The 21,806-nt window shown below is 43.2% G+C and overlaps 1 protein-coding gene across 5 annotated transcripts in view; it reads left to right on the top strand.

Moving 5' to 3' along the window:
- The window catches only part of satb1b (SATB homeobox 1b), a 78,718-nt gene that overhangs the window by 38,944 nt on the left and 17,968 nt on the right, over positions 1 to 21,806 (top strand). For all 5 annotated transcript variants that reach the window (XM_086037162.1, XM_086037161.1, XM_086037159.1 and 2 more), the window contains 6 exons: positions 6,540 to 6,651; positions 7,551 to 7,628; positions 9,721 to 10,226; positions 13,283 to 13,495; positions 16,564 to 16,635; positions 17,565 to 17,720. In XM_086037162.1, coding sequence (XP_085893288.1) covers positions 6,540 to 6,651; positions 7,551 to 7,628; positions 9,721 to 10,226; positions 13,283 to 13,495; positions 16,564 to 16,635; positions 17,565 to 17,720 — 1,137 coding nt within the window. The remainder of the gene's footprint in view (positions 1 to 6,539; positions 6,652 to 7,550; positions 7,629 to 9,720; positions 10,227 to 13,282; positions 13,496 to 16,563; positions 16,636 to 17,564; positions 17,721 to 21,806) is intronic.

Below are 21,806 nucleotides of genomic sequence, written 5' to 3'. Positions count from 1 at the left end.
TTAGCGGCCATGCTTCGACCACACCCATTGACAAAACTAAACGTCTTCACAACTTGGCGTCATCTATCTGTCTAGCATAGGGCATTCATATTTGGTAGTAATCTAAGAATTCCTCGAAATAACCAAATTTACACTAAGATTAATGCTCAAACCAAAATGGCAGACTTTTTGTTTCTTTTCAGACGTGGCTCCTTATGACTTTTTTATGGGCTACTCAAGATGGACAAGCATACCAAATTAGATCTTGCCAAGTAAAGCTGGTTTTGGATGACCGATTTTGAAAGATTTCTGGGGGATGCCACAGAGTCCATTTTAATGATCAACCTTGAAATTGGTGAATTTTGAGTATGTGAAAGCCCTCATAATAGTGTTGCCCATCTGTTTGGTATATGCTATAAATTCTGTAGAAACCAGGATGAAATCTCTAGTACTTTCAAGGACCTGTGGAAATTACCCTAAAATGGCTACTTCAAACAAAAATGGCCAACTTCCTGTATCTTCTCAGCCATGGTTACTTGACTTTTTTGTGGGTCAGTGCTTCAGAAATTTGAAGTTGTTAAGTTAAATTTGCTTCGGGGACTGAATTGACTTTAAATTCCAGGGGTTGCTACCCAGCGCCCCAAGTTCATCTTTGAAGGATCCCTGGAAATTACTGCTAAAATGTCCGCTTCATGTATGTTTTTGAGTATGGATATTTGACAGTTTTTTTTGCGGATCTTCTCATGAGGATCTTGTTGCAAAGTGAAACTGGCTTTGGAGGCTGAATCTTCTTGATTCCAGTGGGTGCTAAACAGCAGACTAGTTGCTTTTTGAAGGATCCCTAGAAATAAATCCATACATTCCATATCAAAATGACCAATGAAAACATGTTTTATTAATGAATTGTGTTTTATATTTTATTTGGCGTCGCGATTAGCAATGCTATCAAAGCAGCAGTCAATCGTCATTGCTTTATTTCGATAAACCAAGTGCAGAAAAACACAATGTGACGTTCCTGTTTGTATTCTATTATTCAGAGGCAACAGCTTGTTGCCATCGAGGCAACACAAGGTCATGAAGGGAACCTGCTTTGTTTTGACTTCGCACCTTCGTCACAATCGATGCCGTGCTTTTGCCATCTGTCATCTCGGTTGGGTACTATTTGACCAAAGACATTTTTGGCTCATCTTCTGTTACCCTGACCTCCAGTATACGTTGGGGAGCGTGATATAGGGGGTCACCTTTTATTTCCAGATTGGAGTTTTTTTTAATTTTTTTTTTTAATGGCAGCAAAGTGCACTGGTGGTTGCATGTCTACCTCACAGTTCTGCGATTTTGGGTTTGATTGCATATTCCTCCCATGCTTAGGTGGACTTTCGACATGCATGTTAGTGCCTTTACAGACTCTAAATTGTGTGGTTGTGAATGTGAGTATAAGTGCTGCGATGTCGACGGCTTGTGCCCTGCGGTTGAGTGGTGACCAGTGTAGGACACTGAGAATTGCTTTGGGTGGATATCCTCCGAAACAATTATTCAGGAATTATCATTTTAAAAAACAAATAAACAAACAAATATTTAAGATAGTAAAAAACAAAACGCCCAAACCACTCAAGTTTGTATTCATTTTCAGTCCTCAGTTATAGCTGTATTCACACAGGGACTAATGTCGTAGGTGTCATGCCCACGAACGCGTTTAGCCAAGACCGCTACATTGGAGGCTTAAAGCGTGCTGACCCCGCTCGTTTCATTCAGCCAATCAGGGTTTAGCGCTGTGGTTGGTTGGTACCAAGCTTGGCAGCCCCCCTTTGCCCACTTGGACAGGAACTATGGCAACAAACGAGCTCCAACCCCGCCAATCTACAGACACCGATGCGCCAGCTGCAAAGAGTCATCAAAATGCCATCTTAGTGTGCGTGTGCGCGAGTGTGTGTATGTATTGTGGGGGGAGGTTTTGTGGGTCACCCCAGTTGAGGTGGATGGCGTAATTGAGCTGTGATGTTGGCGATGTGGCAAATGCAGTTTTGCTCCCTGCCCGAATTGGAATGTGTGTGTCCGATTGTGTTGGTGTGTTAATCTAGCCTGTCTGCGTGTTGGTGTGCATTTGTGTGAGACGCCGCACCACACACACTTCCTGTCTCCCTAGATGGGAACGGAGTAGATGTTGGGGCCCGATAGTCGCCCAGTGCCACTTCCTGGTCCTGCTGATAAGCTCAGTGAGCTGCAGATGGCTATCACACACGCGTACACACACACACGTTATACGCACGACACACACACAGGTGCAAAATCATGTTACCTGTTGACATGTTGTTACAGAGACTTCCCAATGGCACCAAGGTGGCATCACAGCGTTCTGTTATATGTGTTGTGTGTCGCACACACACAATCACGCGGCCGGGCCCCCCGTGAGAGAGCCGGCCGGCGTGATGTATTGAGGGAGAGGACTGATTAATGAGCAGCGTTTATTAGAACATCTGTGTCAAAGATGGCGGCGAGGGCGAGCCAGCCTTGGAAAAGCACGGGGGGTGGGAGAGAGAGGGAATAAGAGAGAGTGAGTGAGCCTTAGCCCAGATACACTGTAAATAAAACATGGGCGGCTGGCTGGAGGGGAATTCGGGGAGGCTAAGCCAGGTAGCGTCTACGATTCACTACATTAAAAGCTGAGATAAAAAGGCTAAAATCCAATAGGACAAAATAAAGAAGGCCATCATGCATAAATGTATGAGCCATTAAAAGGAATATTTTGCCTTGCTAACCCTCCACTTAGCTCAACTCAAATTGAATGAAGGTTTTTCCGCAGAGCCACAAAAGCCGGCTTTGTAATACGCCGCATGTCCAAATGTGCCTCGTCCTGCTCGCCTCCAATTTTGAGTACCAAAGGTCCTCCGAATACTCCCCACTCTCAGACAACACTAATTGGCGGCTACCCCTCCCCCAGGTGTCACTAGATATACATTGATTGAACATATGCTACAAACCGGTTGCATATACAGTAGAACTGCAGATGGTCATCATAGCATTAAATCACTGAACTAATATTTAATGAATGGAAATATTCTGTGTATGGCCTCCCATGCATAAAAAAATTTAAAACATAAAAAAATCTTTGTGATGCCTTTAAATAATTAAGTTAGCAGCTTGTGACTACTGTTTCTAGCACTTTCTATTCCAGCCCAGGACCATTGGACTTAATTATGATCATTCCGGCATTGAAACTCTCTGACATATTATTGAGTCATATAAGCTGTTAACTGTTCATGATAACTGCTTCACACCTGCGTTGCATGGAATCCACCAATCTCAAAACTACCCTTAGCTTGAAATTAGGTCTGCCACAAACAAATATTTTGCTCGTCGACTAGTTACCGATAGTAGTCGCGACTAGTCGGCTAATCTTAGCAGCCCTAATTGAAATGGTGTCTCCCCCTCTCTGGCATGTCATCGCCGTCCACTGAAAAGCATCTACGTCCAATTTTTGTGAGTTTTGATCCCATAGAATCACTGCTGTTACATGAGTTCTAGTCAGCACTTGAGAAGCAGCAGTCTCGGCCAGCTGCTTACCTGCCAGGTACATGGATGCACGGATGTCATGCTCACACTAACTTAGATACCAAATTTGAGGAATTTCGATTACATGCGTTTGCACTTAGTGCTCCATGACTTTCAAAATAAAACTCATTCGTGACATTGACGTCACAGATGACAGACACTTGCTGTCTAAAGTGTAATTGTGGCTCTCATTGATGAATCACTATTATCAACAGAAATGTCGTTTACTTTTATTCGGCACTGGAGTAGCAACATTCGGTCCCTCTCTTTCTTTCACCCTCTCACTCTCTTCCGCTTTCTCTCGCTCTCTCTGAGTCACTGCTATTCTAAAAGTTCGAGTCAGCACTTAGGTAGTAGTATTCTGGACCAGCTGCGCATCTCCTGGCTTTCAAAATAAAACGTTGTTGATCCGAGAGGGAAATTGCTCAAATTGTAAACTGGTGGTTAACTCTCCATTGATTTTCAAAATAAAACACTCTTACTTATGAGTGTGTCCTAGCTATCCAGCATGTTGTCTCTGGCAAATGGAAAGAAATGTTCTTTCTTTCTTTCTTTTTTTAAATCGTAGATTCACTGCAGTTATATAAGTTCTAGGCAGCACTCAAGTAGAAGTATTCTGGACAGTCTGATCATTTGCTAAGTTTCAAAATAAAACACCTTTATTGATCCTTGACAAAGATCACCATCACATTGAACTGAAGTTTGATTGTTTTCAAGGAGGGATCACTGTTTTTAAAAGCAGCGGAGTATGCTTGTAGTTCTTGTCGGCTCTCAAGTAGCAGCATTCTGATCAGCTGCCGTGTGAATGTTATTTTTCCCATTTTTGTTTGTACTTCTTGTCCAAAGTGTGATTGTAGGTTCTCATACAGGAATCACTGTTATTAATATCAGTGTAGTGTAGTTGAAGTCGGCGCTCGAGCAGCATTCTGGACCAGTAGCTAGCTGGAAGGATTTTTTGGGGTCCCTTTTGTTTACGTACATTTGGCACAAGTTTACACTCTGATATATTATGTTATCAAAAAGTGAAACGGGGTGATTAGGAGGTCAGGAGTTGAGGGATCATCTCCCCTTGTTGGCGAGGAACATTATCAGCTTTGCGGTGGAGCTTGCTGAGCTCGCCAGCAACCTCCCCCAGCGCATACATTACGGAAAATGATAAAGACGGGCATATACCTGTAATTTGAAAACAGATGGTCGGGCTCTTTTGAATATGTATGATGATCGAAAAGTGTTTTTTCTCACCCCCCCCCGCGCCAACCTTGATATTCACCCGGAGGCCAGCGAGGTGTTCAAACGTTCATTTTAATAATGAAAGGCCGCCACGGAGGAGGAGGAGGAGATTGTCTTTGCTTATTTCCGAGGAAGGAGGGAGGTGAGGATGAGGAGGAGGGCGAAGGTCCGATGTGATGGGATGAGACGGGAGCGCGTGGCCGACATGCTCCCCGCGACCCGCCATCTCCTTGAAGCCCGAGTTGCCGACAGATTGTTCAAACCGAGCCAGCTGTTGCGATTATTATTACTGTATTAAAAGACGACGCGGCGGCCTTCTGAAGGTAAAGCTCTCCTCTGCGTTCAACAGATGCACAATCGCCGTGTGATTAAACAAAAAGAGCAACTCCAGACAAACTCGGTGGCATTTGATAAAAAGGAGAACAGGCAAAGGCCTTTTGTGGTTTTCCTTTGTTGTACCAGACCCAATCTGCTTGCATGCCTGATGTGTTTCACTTACTTTCCCTCTCTCTTTGCTCGCAACGTGCCAACTTGCTCTGTTGTACCGTCGTCGCCTTTTTGTTCGCCGCCGCTGCATGTTCAAGCACAGTTTCTGGCAGCTGCTGCACATCTGTGTTGCATGGGGTCGACCAACTTCTGGCTAACTGCTGTTGCAGCCCAGGACATTTGGACTGTAGATGGTCACTGTGGCATTCAAATCCGTCGACGAATACGAAGTTATACTAGCACCGCTTCTGAGATATGCTTCACATCTTTGTTGCAAAGAGTAGACTGTGACCTCTGACATCGAGAGACTGCTATCAAAATCAGGGAACTAAGATTTGTTGTATGACAGCTGCTTCACAACTGTGTTGCACCGCACTTGGGAATTGTTACCCCAGCCCAGGCAGGACCGTTAAGATGCATATGGTCGTTGTCGTGGTAAAACAGTTGTAAAATCACTGTTTATGACAACTGCTTCACATTTGTGTTGCATGGCACTGGTGAACTGTCGTTCCATCCCAGGACCGATGGATTGCATATGGTCATTATAGCATTAAAATCACTGAACTAATATTTAGCGATACTCATATAAAGCAGTGTTTCTGAGGAATGCTTCATATCTGTGTTGCATGGAGGCCCCCAACTTCCGGCTAACTGTTATTCCAACCCAGAACCACTTGACTGTACACGCATTAAAATCACAGAAATGAAATTTAGTTGTACAGGCATTGTTTCACACAAATGCTTCATGTCTGTATTGCATGGAGTCAAAATACATTTTTAGCACCTGTGAACCTTTTGACTTCATATGGTCCTTATAGTATAAACATCACAGAACTAATACTCAGTTGTTATGGGCAGTGTTTGCGACAACTGCTTTACATCTGTGTTGCATGGCACCAGTGAACTGCTATTCCATCCCAAGACCACTGGACAGTATACGCTCTGTGTCTAACAACTGTGTCACATCTGTGTTGCATGGAGTCAACACCAGCCTGGCATCTGTGAACTGCTTTATTTTGTCAAGTTCTAAGTTCCCGTCAATTTTATTTTTCCTCGCCGCTTTTTAAATTTTTTTTTTTTTTCTACAAACATTCAGTCCACCTTTAATTGTTCTTTCCACGGCCGGATTCTAATGTCTCGCTGTCTCTGTCTCTCTGTCTTTCTCTCTCTCTTTTGCTCTCTCTCCCTCTCTCTCTCTCGCTCTCTCTCTCTCTGTCTCTCTCTCTCTGTCTCTCTCTCTCTCTCTCTCTCTCTCTCTCTCTCTCTCTCTCTCTCTCAATCAATCTCTCTTTCAGAGTATGATTTCCTCCATTGTCAACAGCACTTACTATGCAAATGTGTCGGCGGCAAAGTGTCAAGAATTCGGGCGCTGGTATAAACATTTCAAGAAGACAAAGGATATGATGGGTAAGCAGAACCGGGCGGGGCGGGTTTTTACAAAAATGTGACACGCACACTTTTGTCCTTCACACGCACACACTCACTCACTTGCGCACTAACACAATATGTTGTCTGACTAAGTACGTCTTTGTCTCACTGCTGTCACATGAAGCGGCCGACACATTTTTATCTTGTTATCTAATAATTTGAGATTACGCCGCAGTGTTTAGCAGCTGAGCTGACTTTGCTTTGATTTGATCCAATCACGCTGCAAACAAATGGAGGCCTGAGAATTTTTTCCTTTCTTTTTTACAGCCAAGGACCATTGGCCTATATATGGTCATTGGAGTGTTAGAATCACAAATATGTTTGTTGTATAAGCACTGTGTCTGATTACTGATTCACAACTGTGTTGCATGGAGTCCACCAACCAACCTCTGGTACCTGTTAGCTTACAGTTTAAGGACATTGTAGTATTACAATTAATGAACTAAAATTCAGTTGTGTCGTTTTTTTAGACCGACTTCACATCTGTGTTGTATGACACTTTTTAAAAAATTATTGCTGCCCAGGACAACTGGACAGCGTATGTTACTTTAACATAAAAAAATAAATCAAACACTGAATGCTTGCTAAGATGCTGGCAATCTCTAGCACAATCTTCTTCTCTTCTTGGTTAAGATGACAGCGCGGCTAATTAATAATCTGTTTTTGCGACGCTATCACGTCAAGTTGTCGGAACATGGGCGCAGCCCTTTGTGAATGCCTGCTCTTAACATGGATAGCATAGCATTGTACCTTACTTCTCACAGCTGTCATTGATACGCCTTGCTGGCGTATTAACTGCGCTTTCTTCCCTCACCACGCTGCTCTCTGTGTGTGCATGCGTGTGTGTGTTTCTGTGTGCCCCCTCCCCTCCCCTGTAGGCATCCGCCAATCCTCCCAGCTGGAGGGCTACCTGGGCACGTGCGTCCTCCGTGAGAGCCCCCGTGCTAATGCACTAGGTATGTTTTGGGCACTCACACACGCACACACGCGCACACACGCACACCCACACCCACACAGTTTTGTGTGTAATTAGTAGTGGTGACTCGATTATGAAAAAATATATAGTGTAATCAATTACAGGATTGGTAATCAATGAACTCAATTAATAGCATTTTAAAGGAATACAAGAGTATGGCAGTCTTTTTCAATTCAAATAGTCGACCGATGGATGTACTGTATATGAGAACTTAAAACAATTACAAATGCAATTGAAAACATTTATTTTCCCATAGAAAAACGACTACATAAAGAAATGGATTCATGTTTTTTTTGTTTTGTTTTTTAAAAGAAGATATTTAACACTTTTAAATGACAGGAATATGCATCATATTGGTGGAGTAGTTAACATGTCTACTATGCAAAAACAAGCATGTTAACTTCTTTGAAGACTCTCTAAATTGTCCATAGGTGTGAATGTTTTAAACAGGACTTTTTCCTATTTTTTATTCATAAAATAGGACTTTTTTTTCGCTCTAAAATATACTTGGTTCTTGTAAGATTAAGACTACTGGGTGGGTTTGCAGCAGTATCGATTATGGTATCAGATTCAGTAAATTCTTATCAGATCCCTACTCATTTCTCACGTAACCTCACCCCCTCATTCACTTCTTCACCCCTGCGGCCCACATCACGTTCCCATTGTGCCTTTAATCCAGGGATCTTTTGTGGCACCATTCCACAGGAGGACCACCTCCTCCTCCTCCTCCTCCTCCTCCTCCGTCTTTCGGGGACTGCATGCTCCTTTTCTCTGTTCAATTTGCATGGCAATGCCCCCCAGCAGTAACGCGCGCACACATACACATACAAGTCATACCATCAGAGACCCGGGAATGGCAGGGATTACGGGGCAAAGAAGACGTGATTATTACCAAGATGATTTTGTTGTTGTTGTTGTTGTTGTTGTTCCTCCCACTAACCCCCTTCACCCCCCTTCTGTCGTCATTTGTTTTTGACAAACGCTCAATAGACTCATCTCGGCCGCTTGCTTTATGCTAACTGACAGTCAGGAAACGGGCGCGACGATTGTGGGTATTTTTGGAAAAGGTCCACGCGTTTTTAATCATCATCTGCTTAAAACTGTACGTCGTAGCGCCGTTTTCATCAGGATGAATGAATGCGGAGTGTGGAGGTGTTCGCGCATGAATGTGGCCCCCGCACTGCTGTGAAAAGGCCACATTCACGTCCAAAGACAAAAGCGCAAACGTCGACGGCAAAGATAAACAATCTTAAGAGTTAAGAACATATTTTAAACAAACTCTTGCCATTAATGATATTGTGGCCTCAGCACCAAGGGTGGGGTTGTAAATGACGGTTTCGCACCAATGTTAGGGTTTTCAAATTTGGGTTTCACGCTGCAGTTTTAAATTAGGGTTTTGATCTTGAGTTATGATTTCAAATTTGGATTTCTAGACCGTGGTTAGGGTTTCAAATTAGTTTTAGGGTTTGAGACTAAGTTTCTGATTTCCAATTAGGGTTTGTAATTAGGGTTATTTCAAATAAGCATTTCAGACTAACGTTTCAAAGGAGGGATTCGAATTAGGGTTATGATTTCAAACTAGGGTTTCAAATCTATTGTTTTAGACTCGGGTAGAGTCTCAAATTAGAGTTTCAGATCAGACTTAGGGTTTCAGAGTAAGGTTAGACTTTCAGACTGGGGTTAAGGTTTCAAATTAGTATTTCACCCTAAGGTTAGAGTTTCAGACTGGGCTTAACATTTCAAAATAATTTTTTCAAACTAGGTTTAGGGTTTCAATCAATGGTTTTCTAGGCTAGGCTTTCAAACTAGTCTTTCAAACTAAGTTCAGGGTTTTAGACTAGGGTTGGGGTCATGAATTAATTCTAACCAGGCTTGGAATTTCAAATTAGCATTTCAGACAGGCATTAAGATTAAAAAAGTTGCTGCCCTGCTCAAAAATCCAAATGTTATGATTGGGAAATGAGCCAGTGTCTCCCCAAATGCCATTCATAGTTTTCTCATCCATTTGTTTAGTAAATCTACTATTTTGAATTTCCGTATTTTCTATCCTCTTCTTACCATCTTCCCTCCAGCTGAGATGGACGGCCTGTCCGACCTGTCTCCGCCCGGCTCCAACCACAATCACAACCACCTGGGCTTCTCCCAACAGCAGCCCATCCCGGGCAGCACAGCGGAGCAAACGCCCTCGTCCCCGGTGCCCCCGCTGTCCCACGCCCCGCCGCCACCCCAGCAGCACGGAGGGGGCCAGGCAGGCGGACGGCAAATGCCCCCCGGCATGCACCACCCGGGCCTGGTGTCCACGCCCATCAGCCCGCAGCTGGTCAACCAGCAGCTGGTGATGGCACAGATCCTCAACCAGCAGTACGCCGTCAACCGTCTGTTGGCGCAGCAGTCGCTGTCGCAACAGTACCTTAACCACCCGCCCGTCAACCGGAACTCGCACGCCAAGCCCCTGGAGCCCCAGGTGGGATCCAACACTGAGGTTTCCTCCGAGATCTACCAGTGGGTCCGTGACGAGCTCAAGCGGGCTGGCATATCGCAGGCCGTCTTCGCCCGAGTGGCCTTCAACAGAACTCAGGTGAGGGCTAATACAATTTGATTCCATCCGTGGTCAATTGTTTTTTGTTATGGAGTATCAGAGCCACACTGAAAAGGAGAAAAATGCAAAAAGTTTTTTTTTTTTCTGAGAGAAAATTCATTATCTGACAAGAATCGTCACATTTCAAAACAAGCTTGAGATGTTGAGAAAGTCCCGTATTTAGTGGTATCCGTATTTCAAGAAAAAAGTTGCCGATTGGGAAAACGTTCCCACAAAATTGCCAGTCAGATATTTGGAAAGTCGTACTCTGAAAAGAACAGTCATTTTGGGAGATACTCGTACTTTTTTCGAGAAAAAAAGTTGTGATCTTACAAGAATAGTCATATTTTAAAAAAATAAATAAGAAATAATAAGAAAAAAATGCATGTGTTTTTGTTTAGATGAAAAGTTGTAATTTTATGGGAAAAGTCTTATTTTGTGGAGATACAAAATTTGTATATTTTAGGAATCTTGAATATGAATAAAGTCTGATTTATTCAAGATAAAAACTACACATTTTCCCAATTTTTTTCAACAGAGATTTTTTTTTCTCTAAAAATGAATTTGTTTTGCCCATTTGCCCATTAAACCGTGTTCAGATGTCTTTGCAGGTCATTTTTTAATACTCATACTTTATGTAGCCTAATTGTCTTTTTATTATTTTATTCCTCATTTTTAATTCTCATCTTTTACTAACATGTGTTTTGCTTGTGAATATGTACGACACCATTATGACACCCCCTCAGCGTGAATGTGCAAAAAATGAAAGTATAACGTGATAAGAATCTTTTCCTTGTGCTTCTCCTCCCCACGTAGTACAATATGTACTGTCTCCCACACAAACAACAATCTGTTATCTGTGCTGATGGAGGAATGTGGCCTTGTGTGTCATTTGAGAGTTTGTCTTTGGAGGATTATTTATTAGCTCTTTTTTGGGGGGGCGGGGTGGTTAATAAAATGGCTGCTGAGGTGCAGGTGGAGGTGTCGCGGGGAAGCTTTGGGAGGAGCTGAAGATGTGATTTATGGCCAATCATCAAATGTGGCTACTCTGCTCCACCCACACGCAATGGAAAAAAACTTTTACATTTTAGTGTCTGACATCTGTCTAGTGTACGTGCTTCAAATTTGGTAGCAACCAGACATGATCTCCAAGACAAGTTCATCTTTGAAGGAGCCCTGGCTGGAAAAGGCAAAATTGACCATATGGCCACTTGATTTGTTGAATTTTTGAATGAGAAAGAGCTAAGTGAAACAGGCTCTGACCTTGTTGAGTTACTCAAGCTTTGTGTTTTATGCGACTTGTCCAACTTTGCTGCCATACACCACTCACCCATTTGCTAGCAATTGGACAAAATCTATAGGGCAAGTGTGCCTTTGAAGGACAACCTTGGAATGGCCAAAAATGACACTACAATGGCTAGTTCAAACCCAAATTGCTGACTTCCATTTTCTTCTCAGGCATGGCTTCTTGAAACTTTTTTGTGGGCTTATTGTACTCAGGAGAGACATGCCTACCAAATTTCATGTTGCTCAGTGAAACTGGCTTTGCGGCTGAAAAAAAAGGCAAAAAATACATGGGGTGCTACCAAGCCGAAGAACACTGAAAATTAACAAAATGAACCAAAAATGGCCACTTCAAACCAAAATGGCCGATTTCCTGTGTCTTCCAAAGAATGGCTTCTTGAGGCTTTTTTTTTTGGTCTACTCATGAACGACATGCTTACCAAATTTCATGTTGCCAAATACAACTGGCTTGAGGGCTGGATTATTTTGGTTTCATTTGTTTAATTCTTTACTATGGGGAAGCCCTCAAAATTGCGATTTGTTTGAGGCAAGAATAATAACAAGGGCCCAGTGTATAATTATGCGGTGAAGAGTCTACTTGTAGATCATTTGTGGACATTTAATAGTGAAAAAACAGTTTCCCCTTTTACCACAACACAACAAGATGTTGAAGAGTAAACTAAAAAGTGGCTAAAAATCAGCACACATTGCCTCCGTCACCTTGTTTTCAAAGCAAATCACACCGATTGACTGTGAGAGAATTGCGCAGCGTGCGACCGAGAGATGGCTAAAAAGGGCCAATCATGCTCCACGGTTGACTATTGACGAGTAAACAAGAGGACTTGCTGATTGCCAGCTGTGTCTCACGTCTAAGAATATGTCCAAGATTGCCCGCAAGGCTTTGAAACCAGTTTCACTCTAATTCATTTCCACAAATGATCATTAATCATCAGTTTATTCTCAAAAACATGTTATTTTAGAGTCTGATTCCTCTACAATACCAGTTTTCTTCCCTGGCAAATGAAAACTATGTTAGATTGTTGTCCCATGAAGGACAAAGCCAGTAGTTTCCATCACTTCTCGCAGCTCCTTTAAATGTTTCTGTAAACCTCTTCGATCCTCCCAGGATGACCAGTTTTCTTCACAGTCATATGAAGACTATGGTAGATTGTTTTCACAACTAGGAGACAGCCTTTACGCTCCAGCAATTGCTACAGCTTCTTTAATGGTATTGTTGGCCCATTATGTCTTTGCCACCCTGACCAATTTTCTTCCCTGACACATAAAGATTATGATAGGTTGTTGCCACATGTCGGACATAGCCAGTACTTGCCAAAAAATTGGACTTTAGGCTGCTCACGTTTTGCCACCCTGACCAGTGTCTTCCCTGGCATATGAAGGCTAGGGTAGATTGCTCTCCCATGTAGGACACAGCCAGTACTTTCCAGTAAAACCTGCAGCTCCTTCAATGTTGCTGTCGGCCTCTTAGTAGCATCCTAACCATTTTTCCCCCTAGAACATAAAGACTACAGTTGTTTATCGCCACGAGAAGGATGCAAACCTCTACTTGCTAGAAATTGCCACACTTTCTGCCACACCATAGGCCTCGTCCATCTTGCCAACCTGACCACTTTTCAATCACTGGCCACTTATGAAGACTATGGTACACTTTTCTCACATGTAGGACACATCCAGTGCTTACCAACAATTCTGTGACAAGCTTTTTTTTTTCTTTCTTTTTCTTTAACTCCCCTTGTCTGGGCGTCCCGCAGGGCTTGTTGTCTGAGATCCTGCGCAAAGAAGAGGACCCGAAAACAGCCTCGCAGTCGCTGCTGGTCAACCTGCGCGCCATGCAGAATTTCCTGCAGCTCCCTGAGGCCGAGCGCGACCGCATCTACCAGGAGGAAAGGGAGCGCAGCCTGACCGCTGCATCCGCCATGGGCGCTGCCCCGCTCATCAGCACACCACCCAGCCGGCCTGTTCAGGTGCGGCCATTCAATTTCTTTGTGTTGACTGATTTAAGAGTCGTCAATGCATTCAAATTGTAAATATGACCTTAAAACGGCCTTTAAACCAAAATGGCTGACTTCCTCTGTGTCTTTTCCAACTTGGCTTCCTGAAGAAAACTGTTTTGCAATTTGGTGGCTTCCAAAACTGGACAAAATCTCTAGGAGGAGTTTATATTTGAAGGGTACCTGAAATTGACTCCAAAATGACTGGTTGAAACCAAATTCAACTTTTTCACAATTTACCATCATCCATCTGTGTACTATGCAGGCTTCAAATTTGTTAGCCATGGCAAAATCTCTCAGGTTAGTCTTCGAAGGGCCCTGGAAATGGCCAAAATCACCCCAAAATTTCCACTTCACACCAAAATGGCAGACCTCCCGTGTATTTTCTGATATGGCTTCTTGAGTCTTTTTTGTTGGTCTAGTCGTGATAAGACACGCCTACCAAATTTCATGTTGCTCAGTGAAACTGGTTTCATCGGTTGGATTTTTAAAATGTTGATTTTTAAAGCCCGTATCTCACTGTGCAGCGAAGGGTTGGTGGCAGTTGGACAAGATCTCTATGATAAGTTTGCCTTTGTGGAACCTAAATGTAAATGGTCAAAATGACCTTGAAATGTCTGCTTAAACCTGCAGATAGCCTTTATTTACATAGATCAGTTACAGGCAAAATAGAAAATTCGGTGTGACTTTTACCAGCTTTTATTGAACATTGTTATACAATACTGCATAGCATAACTTCCACATCCTCCGCAAAGGAAACAATGGTTGTACTTTGCATTTTTTTCCACTTAGCTGATTCTCACTCAGTGTATTAAGCCCAAATGTACAACTACACAACTTGAGTCAGTGATCCGTGTTTAAAGGAACACTACGTGCGAGGAGAAGTGCATTTGTCAGCAGCATCCTGCCGCTGAGAACAGCCCACAATGACTTCCTCTGTCTTGTTTTTCGCATAGCCGCCCGCCTACAAACTGTACCCCCACCTGCCCCTCTTTTTAAATGGCTGCGCACCGTCACAGAAAGTCAAAAGTGTGATTGTGAAGCAGTGGAGCTGCACTTCAGTGGGACCGACCACTTTGCGGCTGAAAGCTCATCTTCACATTCAGACCTAACTGTGTTTAAGTGTCAGTTCAGCCAACGGGAGAGAACACCCAAGTCAAAGAACAAGGGTGTTTGTTGAGAATCCTTGTTGTTTTCCTTCCCTTTTTAACTCTTGCAGTCCATCGTACAATCATTACGATATTTAGGAGCCTAGGGAAAAGCACCCATTTTATTCATAATTGTTTGCCATAACAAGTAGCGCAACATGGCCTCACGTGACCTACATTACACCTACATTACTCTCACCTCCACTTATACTGGCCTAACCCTGTCCCTTAACCCTGTCTTTAACCTGAGCCCTTCACTACTGTAGCACTAATACTACCCTAACCTCTTTGAGGAAAAAAAGCCCACTTATTCGTAAATTCGTAAATTTCTGTATAATTGAGGCACACTTTGGATACTTCAGTGTTAATAAAAGGGGGGACCCTTATACTTAAAATGGAGATGTCATGCTTCTTGTGTAATCCAGTCTGAAGCTGCGATGCCAAATGTCGTCTTGATAGTAAGCGTTGTTAGCAATAAAACGTAACTCACCTGATCCATCTTTTTATTACAGTAGTCTTTTCACCGTTACTACAAAAAATTGTTTAGCAAGCTGTCAAACAGGCGGTGTGATGACATGAAAAGTAATCCGCCTTTTTAATTTGCGGCCTTATTTTCAAATCAACATCAGTGGAATATCTGCGGGCTGATATCATTTAGCCGCGTGATTTAAAGCCTGCTGACATCTCTCATATAGACCTACATGAGGCAATTCTCACAAAGCCACAAACACACACACACACACACACGCGCGCATGCACACCCATACTCACGCGCACACTCACTCCTGGCCATCTGCCAGGCTCTCATATATGGTGCGATGCAGAATGAATATGCACACATAAATCATGCAGGGTGGCAATTGAGGCCGAGACAGAGGAAGGTTTTTATAGGCTTGTAAAAAACACATGCGGAGGTATGTGGCGGCGCTGGTGCACGCCGCCGCCATAACACTTAGCTCCGAATGACGAGTTCCAGTACCACTGTAATTTTTGCCCTAACCCTGCCCTATCCTGACCCTAACCACTGCATCATTCATCCCATATCTTCATTTAAAAAGTTAGTGTGGGAAATGGTACATAATCACTGCACCTGCTTTTAGCCTGTTTAGAACATTTTATTTCAAATGTGCTGTGATGTTACATCATGTCGTATGAAACTATATAAGTAAACAACAGTCTACAATTTGTTGTTGCTTGTTGCTTTTCTTTTGTGTTGTTTTCCTCTGCTGCCAGGTCGGCATTGAAAATGAGAACATGTTCTCAATTGCACTGCTTGGATGGGTAAAGGTTCAATAAATGAGTATAAATAAGTAAACAAATGAATACATGCATTCACATTAATCTTACCGTCTAATATTACACTACCCTAATCCTACAACCACGTCACACCAAGCAACACGCCCCAAAGCAACTCAACTATGGCATAATGTGTGGGGTGCGGCTTCTTTCTTGACAATCGCTCCATGTAATTTTTGGTTCAATTAAAAAAGAAAAATCTGAAGTATATGTGGAGCTTCAAAATGTTTTTTGGTCAGAACACAAGAACACAGCCTCACGAATATTCCTCTTAACCCGACACTGTCCTAACAGTAATACTCGCCTACCAGTCAAATCTGACGCCGACGTCACTCGTGCAAGAGCATGATTAATATGCTGATAGTTTCTCCGCTTTTATCAGGCTACTTGTTGCCTCGTCAAAGGAATCTCGTCAAGAAGCAACACGCCTTGAATGAAGATGATTTGATTTTGTTTTTTAATCCTTCTGCCTCCTCGCCAGGACAAAATCACAGAGTACAACAATTCCAAGTGCTTTTTTTGAATGTGTGTGTGTGTCTGTGTGCACACATTGTGGTGTATTTTAAATAAATGACAGTGTTGTTGTCTTTTGTGCAGCCACGGCGAGAAGACTGTAACAGCGTGCGGCCCGAAGACTGGAACCCTCGCATTCCCGTGGGCCTTTCTCCTGTGAGTAAAATATACTACTACCACTACTACCATTACCACTACTACTACTACTATTAATATTAATAATATTAATATTAATACAAAAAACATTAAGTCGGTGCACTCACTTACCAAGGCAGGCACCACTTAATATTATTATTCATATTGATAATATTATTAATTAATTGTATATAATAATAATAAATGGCAGACACCACTTCATTACTATTATTACTAATATTAATAATATTATTAATAATTATATTAATAATAATATTATACAACTATTTATAAAAGTGTCTTCAAGTTGTTTTATGCCATACTCAGTTTAAGTTACTAGTCAAAGTTAAGTTTTCTGTCTACTAAACAAAACAAAGAGAATTATATGTAACGTACGTTAACTTGCTTGTGCTAGCATAATGATAACACACGATGTTAAACACCATTAACCGGCTAACAAATACCATTGATAGTGTCAGTGTGTTAACCTTTTAAGCAAACGATATTTGAACACAAACAGTGCAGGTCACTGAGTCACTTAAAAAATATTCTTCTTTGTTTGTCTGTTTGACTGGTTTAGCTTCCTCCTGGCGGCAAAGTCACTTATACCAGAAGGAGTCGCAAAGAATTAATCATGATACACAAACTGTCTAATTCTTGACAGTCTATTGAATTATGTCATTACTCTGTTTTTATACACTACAATATTATATTGAGTTATTTTCCTTGACCACTAAGGCCATAAAAATGCATTACAAATATTATTGCTATTTCTTTCGGGAGGCTGGAACAGATTAATGGTATTTCCATTCATTTCATTTGGGAAAGATGATTTTGGGTTTCGTAAATGATTAAATTAGTATTTCAAGGCACCACTGTATTAATAAAATAACACGCCCAGAAGCAAATTAAATGCTCAAGAGTTTTAAAATGTTTCCCTTTGGGAGCAGGTGAAGCCATCCCCTCTGCCCAGTGAGTGGAACGGCAAAACAGAGAGCTGCATCCTCAACATCAACTCCAACATCTACGACGAGATCCAGGGAGAGATGAAGCGGGCTAAAGTCTCCCAGGCGCTCTTTGCCAAAGTGGCCGCCTCCAAAAGCCAGGTACACACATAGGTGTCATCTGACAAAATACACACGGGGAGCCTCTAATTGAAGGCTTTGGATTTGAAATTGTTGATATTATCCTTCCCACACAGACGATTGCCCTCACACAGTCGTTAAAAACTGGCAAAGACATGCGACCGCTTCCCCCTCACTCACTGCTTAACAAAGCCATTAACACCCCCCCCCCGAAAAAAGCAGCAATAATGAGTTATTATTAAAGATTTTCACAGAGTCTGGAAGAGTTCCACAATTGCACTTGATGAAAAAAGACAAGGAGGAGGAGGGGGGAATAGATCACTGGGGGTGGGGAATCATCCCAAAATATCTGCAAAGACTTTATTTTTTTCCTGCTGATTAGCATGATTACGCGTGTAGATAGCTTTGTTTGACCAAATTGCAGTTTGATGCACAAACCACTGTTTTTTTTTTTTTTTTTTTGTCAAAGGGTTCAAAGACTGTGCGGAAGGTTGGGGAAGAAAAATGAGGGGGAGAAAGGGGTGTACGAGGCATTTTTGTGGGGGAACGCAGTTGTGTCTGGCCGCCGATTCACGCCTGCTTCATTGATGGCGGGCGGCTGTGAATGTGAATTGAGGAGCAGATAAGAAGTGTGCTAATTATGCCTGCGAAAGGGGGCCTGGGAGAGCACTTATCGCTGCCTCCATCTCGTAATGGGCGCTCCCCGGGCAGCTGGTACGCTCCCCCCACCCCCAACCAACCCTCCAAAACCTCCCACCCATCCGCCAACCCAGCCGGCATCGCCACTTCCGCGCCAACCTCGCAGCTCTTCCTCCTGTCAGCACCTCTGAACTCCATGCTTGGCACCCTTTGGTCTCAGTTTGAATGTGTTTTTTCCCACCATCGATGCGGTTCGTTTGGTCAGGTCTGAACGCAGCAGTCAAACGCAGGTGGAATCCTGGCATACTTTGCTTGCGGTAAGAAAGTAATCCGACCTCAATGTGATCCCATCCTACAAAAGAACCGGTTAGAGTTGACCCGAAACCGCATTATAGTGACGTAACTACAGCTAGCCAAATCAGACAGCAGCACATTTTTATTGCGGTAGGAACTCGATCCGACTTAGAGATGGTCCAACTGGCAAATGAACCAATCAGGCATGACACTATATCTAAAAAAGAAAAGGTAGCAACAGATAGTTTAGAATGTACCGAACGCGCTATGGTTTAGCAACGTGTTTCAAGTGTGGAAAGAAAAGTGATCTGACTTCAAGCTAGCTGTTATCAGGGCTTACATCAGACGTGATGCTCAATCCCCTCAAAGTAACGTAACCACATATAGCGAAACAGACGAGCCCTTGGCGTCTTCAGTTGCAGTCAATCAAATAACCGGCTTGGGGTGAGGTGACCCAAAACTTCATAAAGGTGACGTAACTACAAGTAGTAAGCAGATGAGAACCCAGCAAACACATCTGTGGCTATTCCCTCGTCGTTGAAGGTGGAAGGAGGTTCCGATTGAGTTTCATGCCGTGGGCAGACAATTGTACTTTTATTCACTTTCACCACCAACATATCCTGCCGTGTGGGTGTAAATGTGAGACCCCCGTCCCCAGATTGAGCGTCTTTTATTTACCCTCCTCACACTCTATCCAGCGGAAAGCTAGTACTGTACAAGATCACTGTTGGGACCGAGCACATTTCTTCTCCACTTACTTTAACAAACTAGCTCTACGTGTACTACAGGAAAGGCAAGGCTAGACATTTTGTTTGTATATTGCATTTCATACACAAGGTAACTCAATGTGCTTCACATTGTTACAAAACATTTAAAGACAAAACTATTCAAGACATTAAAAAAACTGGCAAAAAATACATTTAAAAGCAAAGTAAAGAAATAAAAAGTATTTTTTTTAATTACTAAAAAAATAAGAACATGATTTTGGAAAAAAATATAGAAATTCTCAAAAAAAAAAAAATAGGTATGGGGGGAAAAAAGCTGAGTTTTTAACCTGGATTCAAAACATTTATACGTGGGGCTGACTTCAGTTCTATTGGCAGCTTATTCCATTTGCGTGCAGCATAACCGCTAAATGCTGATGCACCATGTTTGCGTTCAAGTCTGGGCTCCACTAATTGACCCGAGTCTGCTGAGCTCGGAACCCTACTGGGTTTATATCCCATTAGCATTTCTTTAGTGTATTCAGAATCAAAGCCGTCAGTGATTTGTAGTCCAGTAGCATAATTTTAAAATCTATTCTACAGCTGACTGGGAGCCAGTGTAAAGTCTAGCCAGAACGCTAATGTTAGTGCTGGTATCGTGGCACCATAAGGTGGTGATGTAGGATGGCATATTTCTGCATTTCGTATCACAATGAATATAATGTACCCTTATCACAGTTTCTGCACGCTTCTACCCGGGTACCACACTTACAAAGTTGCTGTGTCGAAAAGGATACAAAACGGAACATTGCTGAGCAGCTTCAGAACTTGATCCCAATGATTAATGATCCTAACACTTACTATGACTGTAAATCACAGCTGGGAGGACTCGGAAGGTGACGTGAAGAACTCCCTGGTCTTTAAAGCACGGTGGAAATGCCACATTGAATGTGTGTGGGTGGGGTGGGTGGGGGTTCGCAGTTAAAGGCTGGCAGAGGACCCCGATGGTTACGAGCCCTGAGAGGGAACAGGATGGCAAAAATCCAACATCCCCTCCACCGCCATCACTCGCCCTCCCCCTCCTTCTCCCCAAACACACACAGAATACAATAAGAGAGGCCTGCACATCGACATATATTGCACGCACACACGCACGTACACACAGTTGCATGCATCAGTAAACTAGTGTTTATCGCTATTCTACTCCGGGGAGCACTATGCTGCCTCACTTTGTATCTCAGTGGATGAAACACTAGCCCACTAGAACCAGAACCACCGACATGCACCATGGATCCTCTAGAACTGAACACATCGATGTAACAGAGCCGTGCCAGGCTCAATGGTGAGGCCACTTTGCCACCCCCACCAACCATTATTTTCCAGGACTCCCGTCTGGGCTTCCTGCCAGTCGGGCCCATCCTCCACTCTCATCTTCGTCGCTGAAATGCGTATCTCCAAGATCGACGTTTTCGAATGGGTCATTGCATGAAGAGTAGTAATAAAATTTGAATAATAGATTTAACATAATTACACCTCAAATAGGTTTGTTGTATCTGCCTTTTAGCCACCATTGTGATTGGTAAGACAATGGTAAATGGACAATTTTGTCCCCTTCATGACTGGACAATGGAAACGCCATGCCCCCCAAAAAAGTACTATACAGAATTGAAGCATGCTGTTTGGAAACAGCCCTTTTCCAATCCTAACAAGGCTTAGTTTAGCTTTAGTTTTTATTAGTGTAGTCCCTCAAAGAGTTGCCCCTCCACAAATGAGTGCAAATTAAAATTTTAACTCCACTTTGACTTGCCAAAATAGACGCCTCTCCCATCTGCAGTTGAGTAAATAAAGCGCCCCTGACTGCTGTTTGCATCAGTGTTGCATTCCACTTTTGATCTAGCTCTTTGTTGTCATTGGCAGAAACGGAAGAGACCCGTTAGCTTGGCAAGCTAATATTGGGTTGGGGCAACACAGGTTGTCTTGGGTGCACGGGGGGTTTGGGTGGGCTTCATTCCTTTGACTCAACTTTTATGTCGCAACATTCCCGACACTTCCTGAGAGGAATTTCACAACAGATGGAATCAGAGTCCCTGCTGTCATAAAACAAGCACCCTGGGAACCCGGGCTCAAAGCCCTGCGACTTGTCAATGACCAGTAGAGACCGCCACCCCGGCCCACCACCCCCCCCCCCCACTTTCCCCTCCCTTGCTCATTCTCCCTGGAAGAGGCTACGCTAATTAGCCAGGCTCTAATGAGACAGAATGGCACTGATCTGGTCTACCAGAGGGGGTGGGCAAGAGAGACGGTGAAAGGGTGAGGTGGGGGGGGGCGGTTGAGATTGAGGTGGGGGGGGGTTGTGCTCGCCGTGGTGCAGTAGCACAGGGAGCAAGGGGGGTTGGTGTATGCCATCTGTCGCGCTGCACTCGCCTGGCACGGCAGTCCCAGGAGTGGAGGGAAGGGTGCGGGCGGGGCA

The sequence above is a fragment of the Filicampus tigris genome, chromosome 8 (assembly GCF_054856515.1).
Source record: "Filicampus tigris isolate MCC_2025a chromosome 8, RoL_Ftig_1.0, whole genome shotgun sequence".
NCBI lineage: Eukaryota > Metazoa > Chordata > Actinopteri > Syngnathiformes > Syngnathidae > Filicampus > Filicampus tigris.
This window is presented reverse-complemented; position numbering and strand designations above follow the sequence as displayed.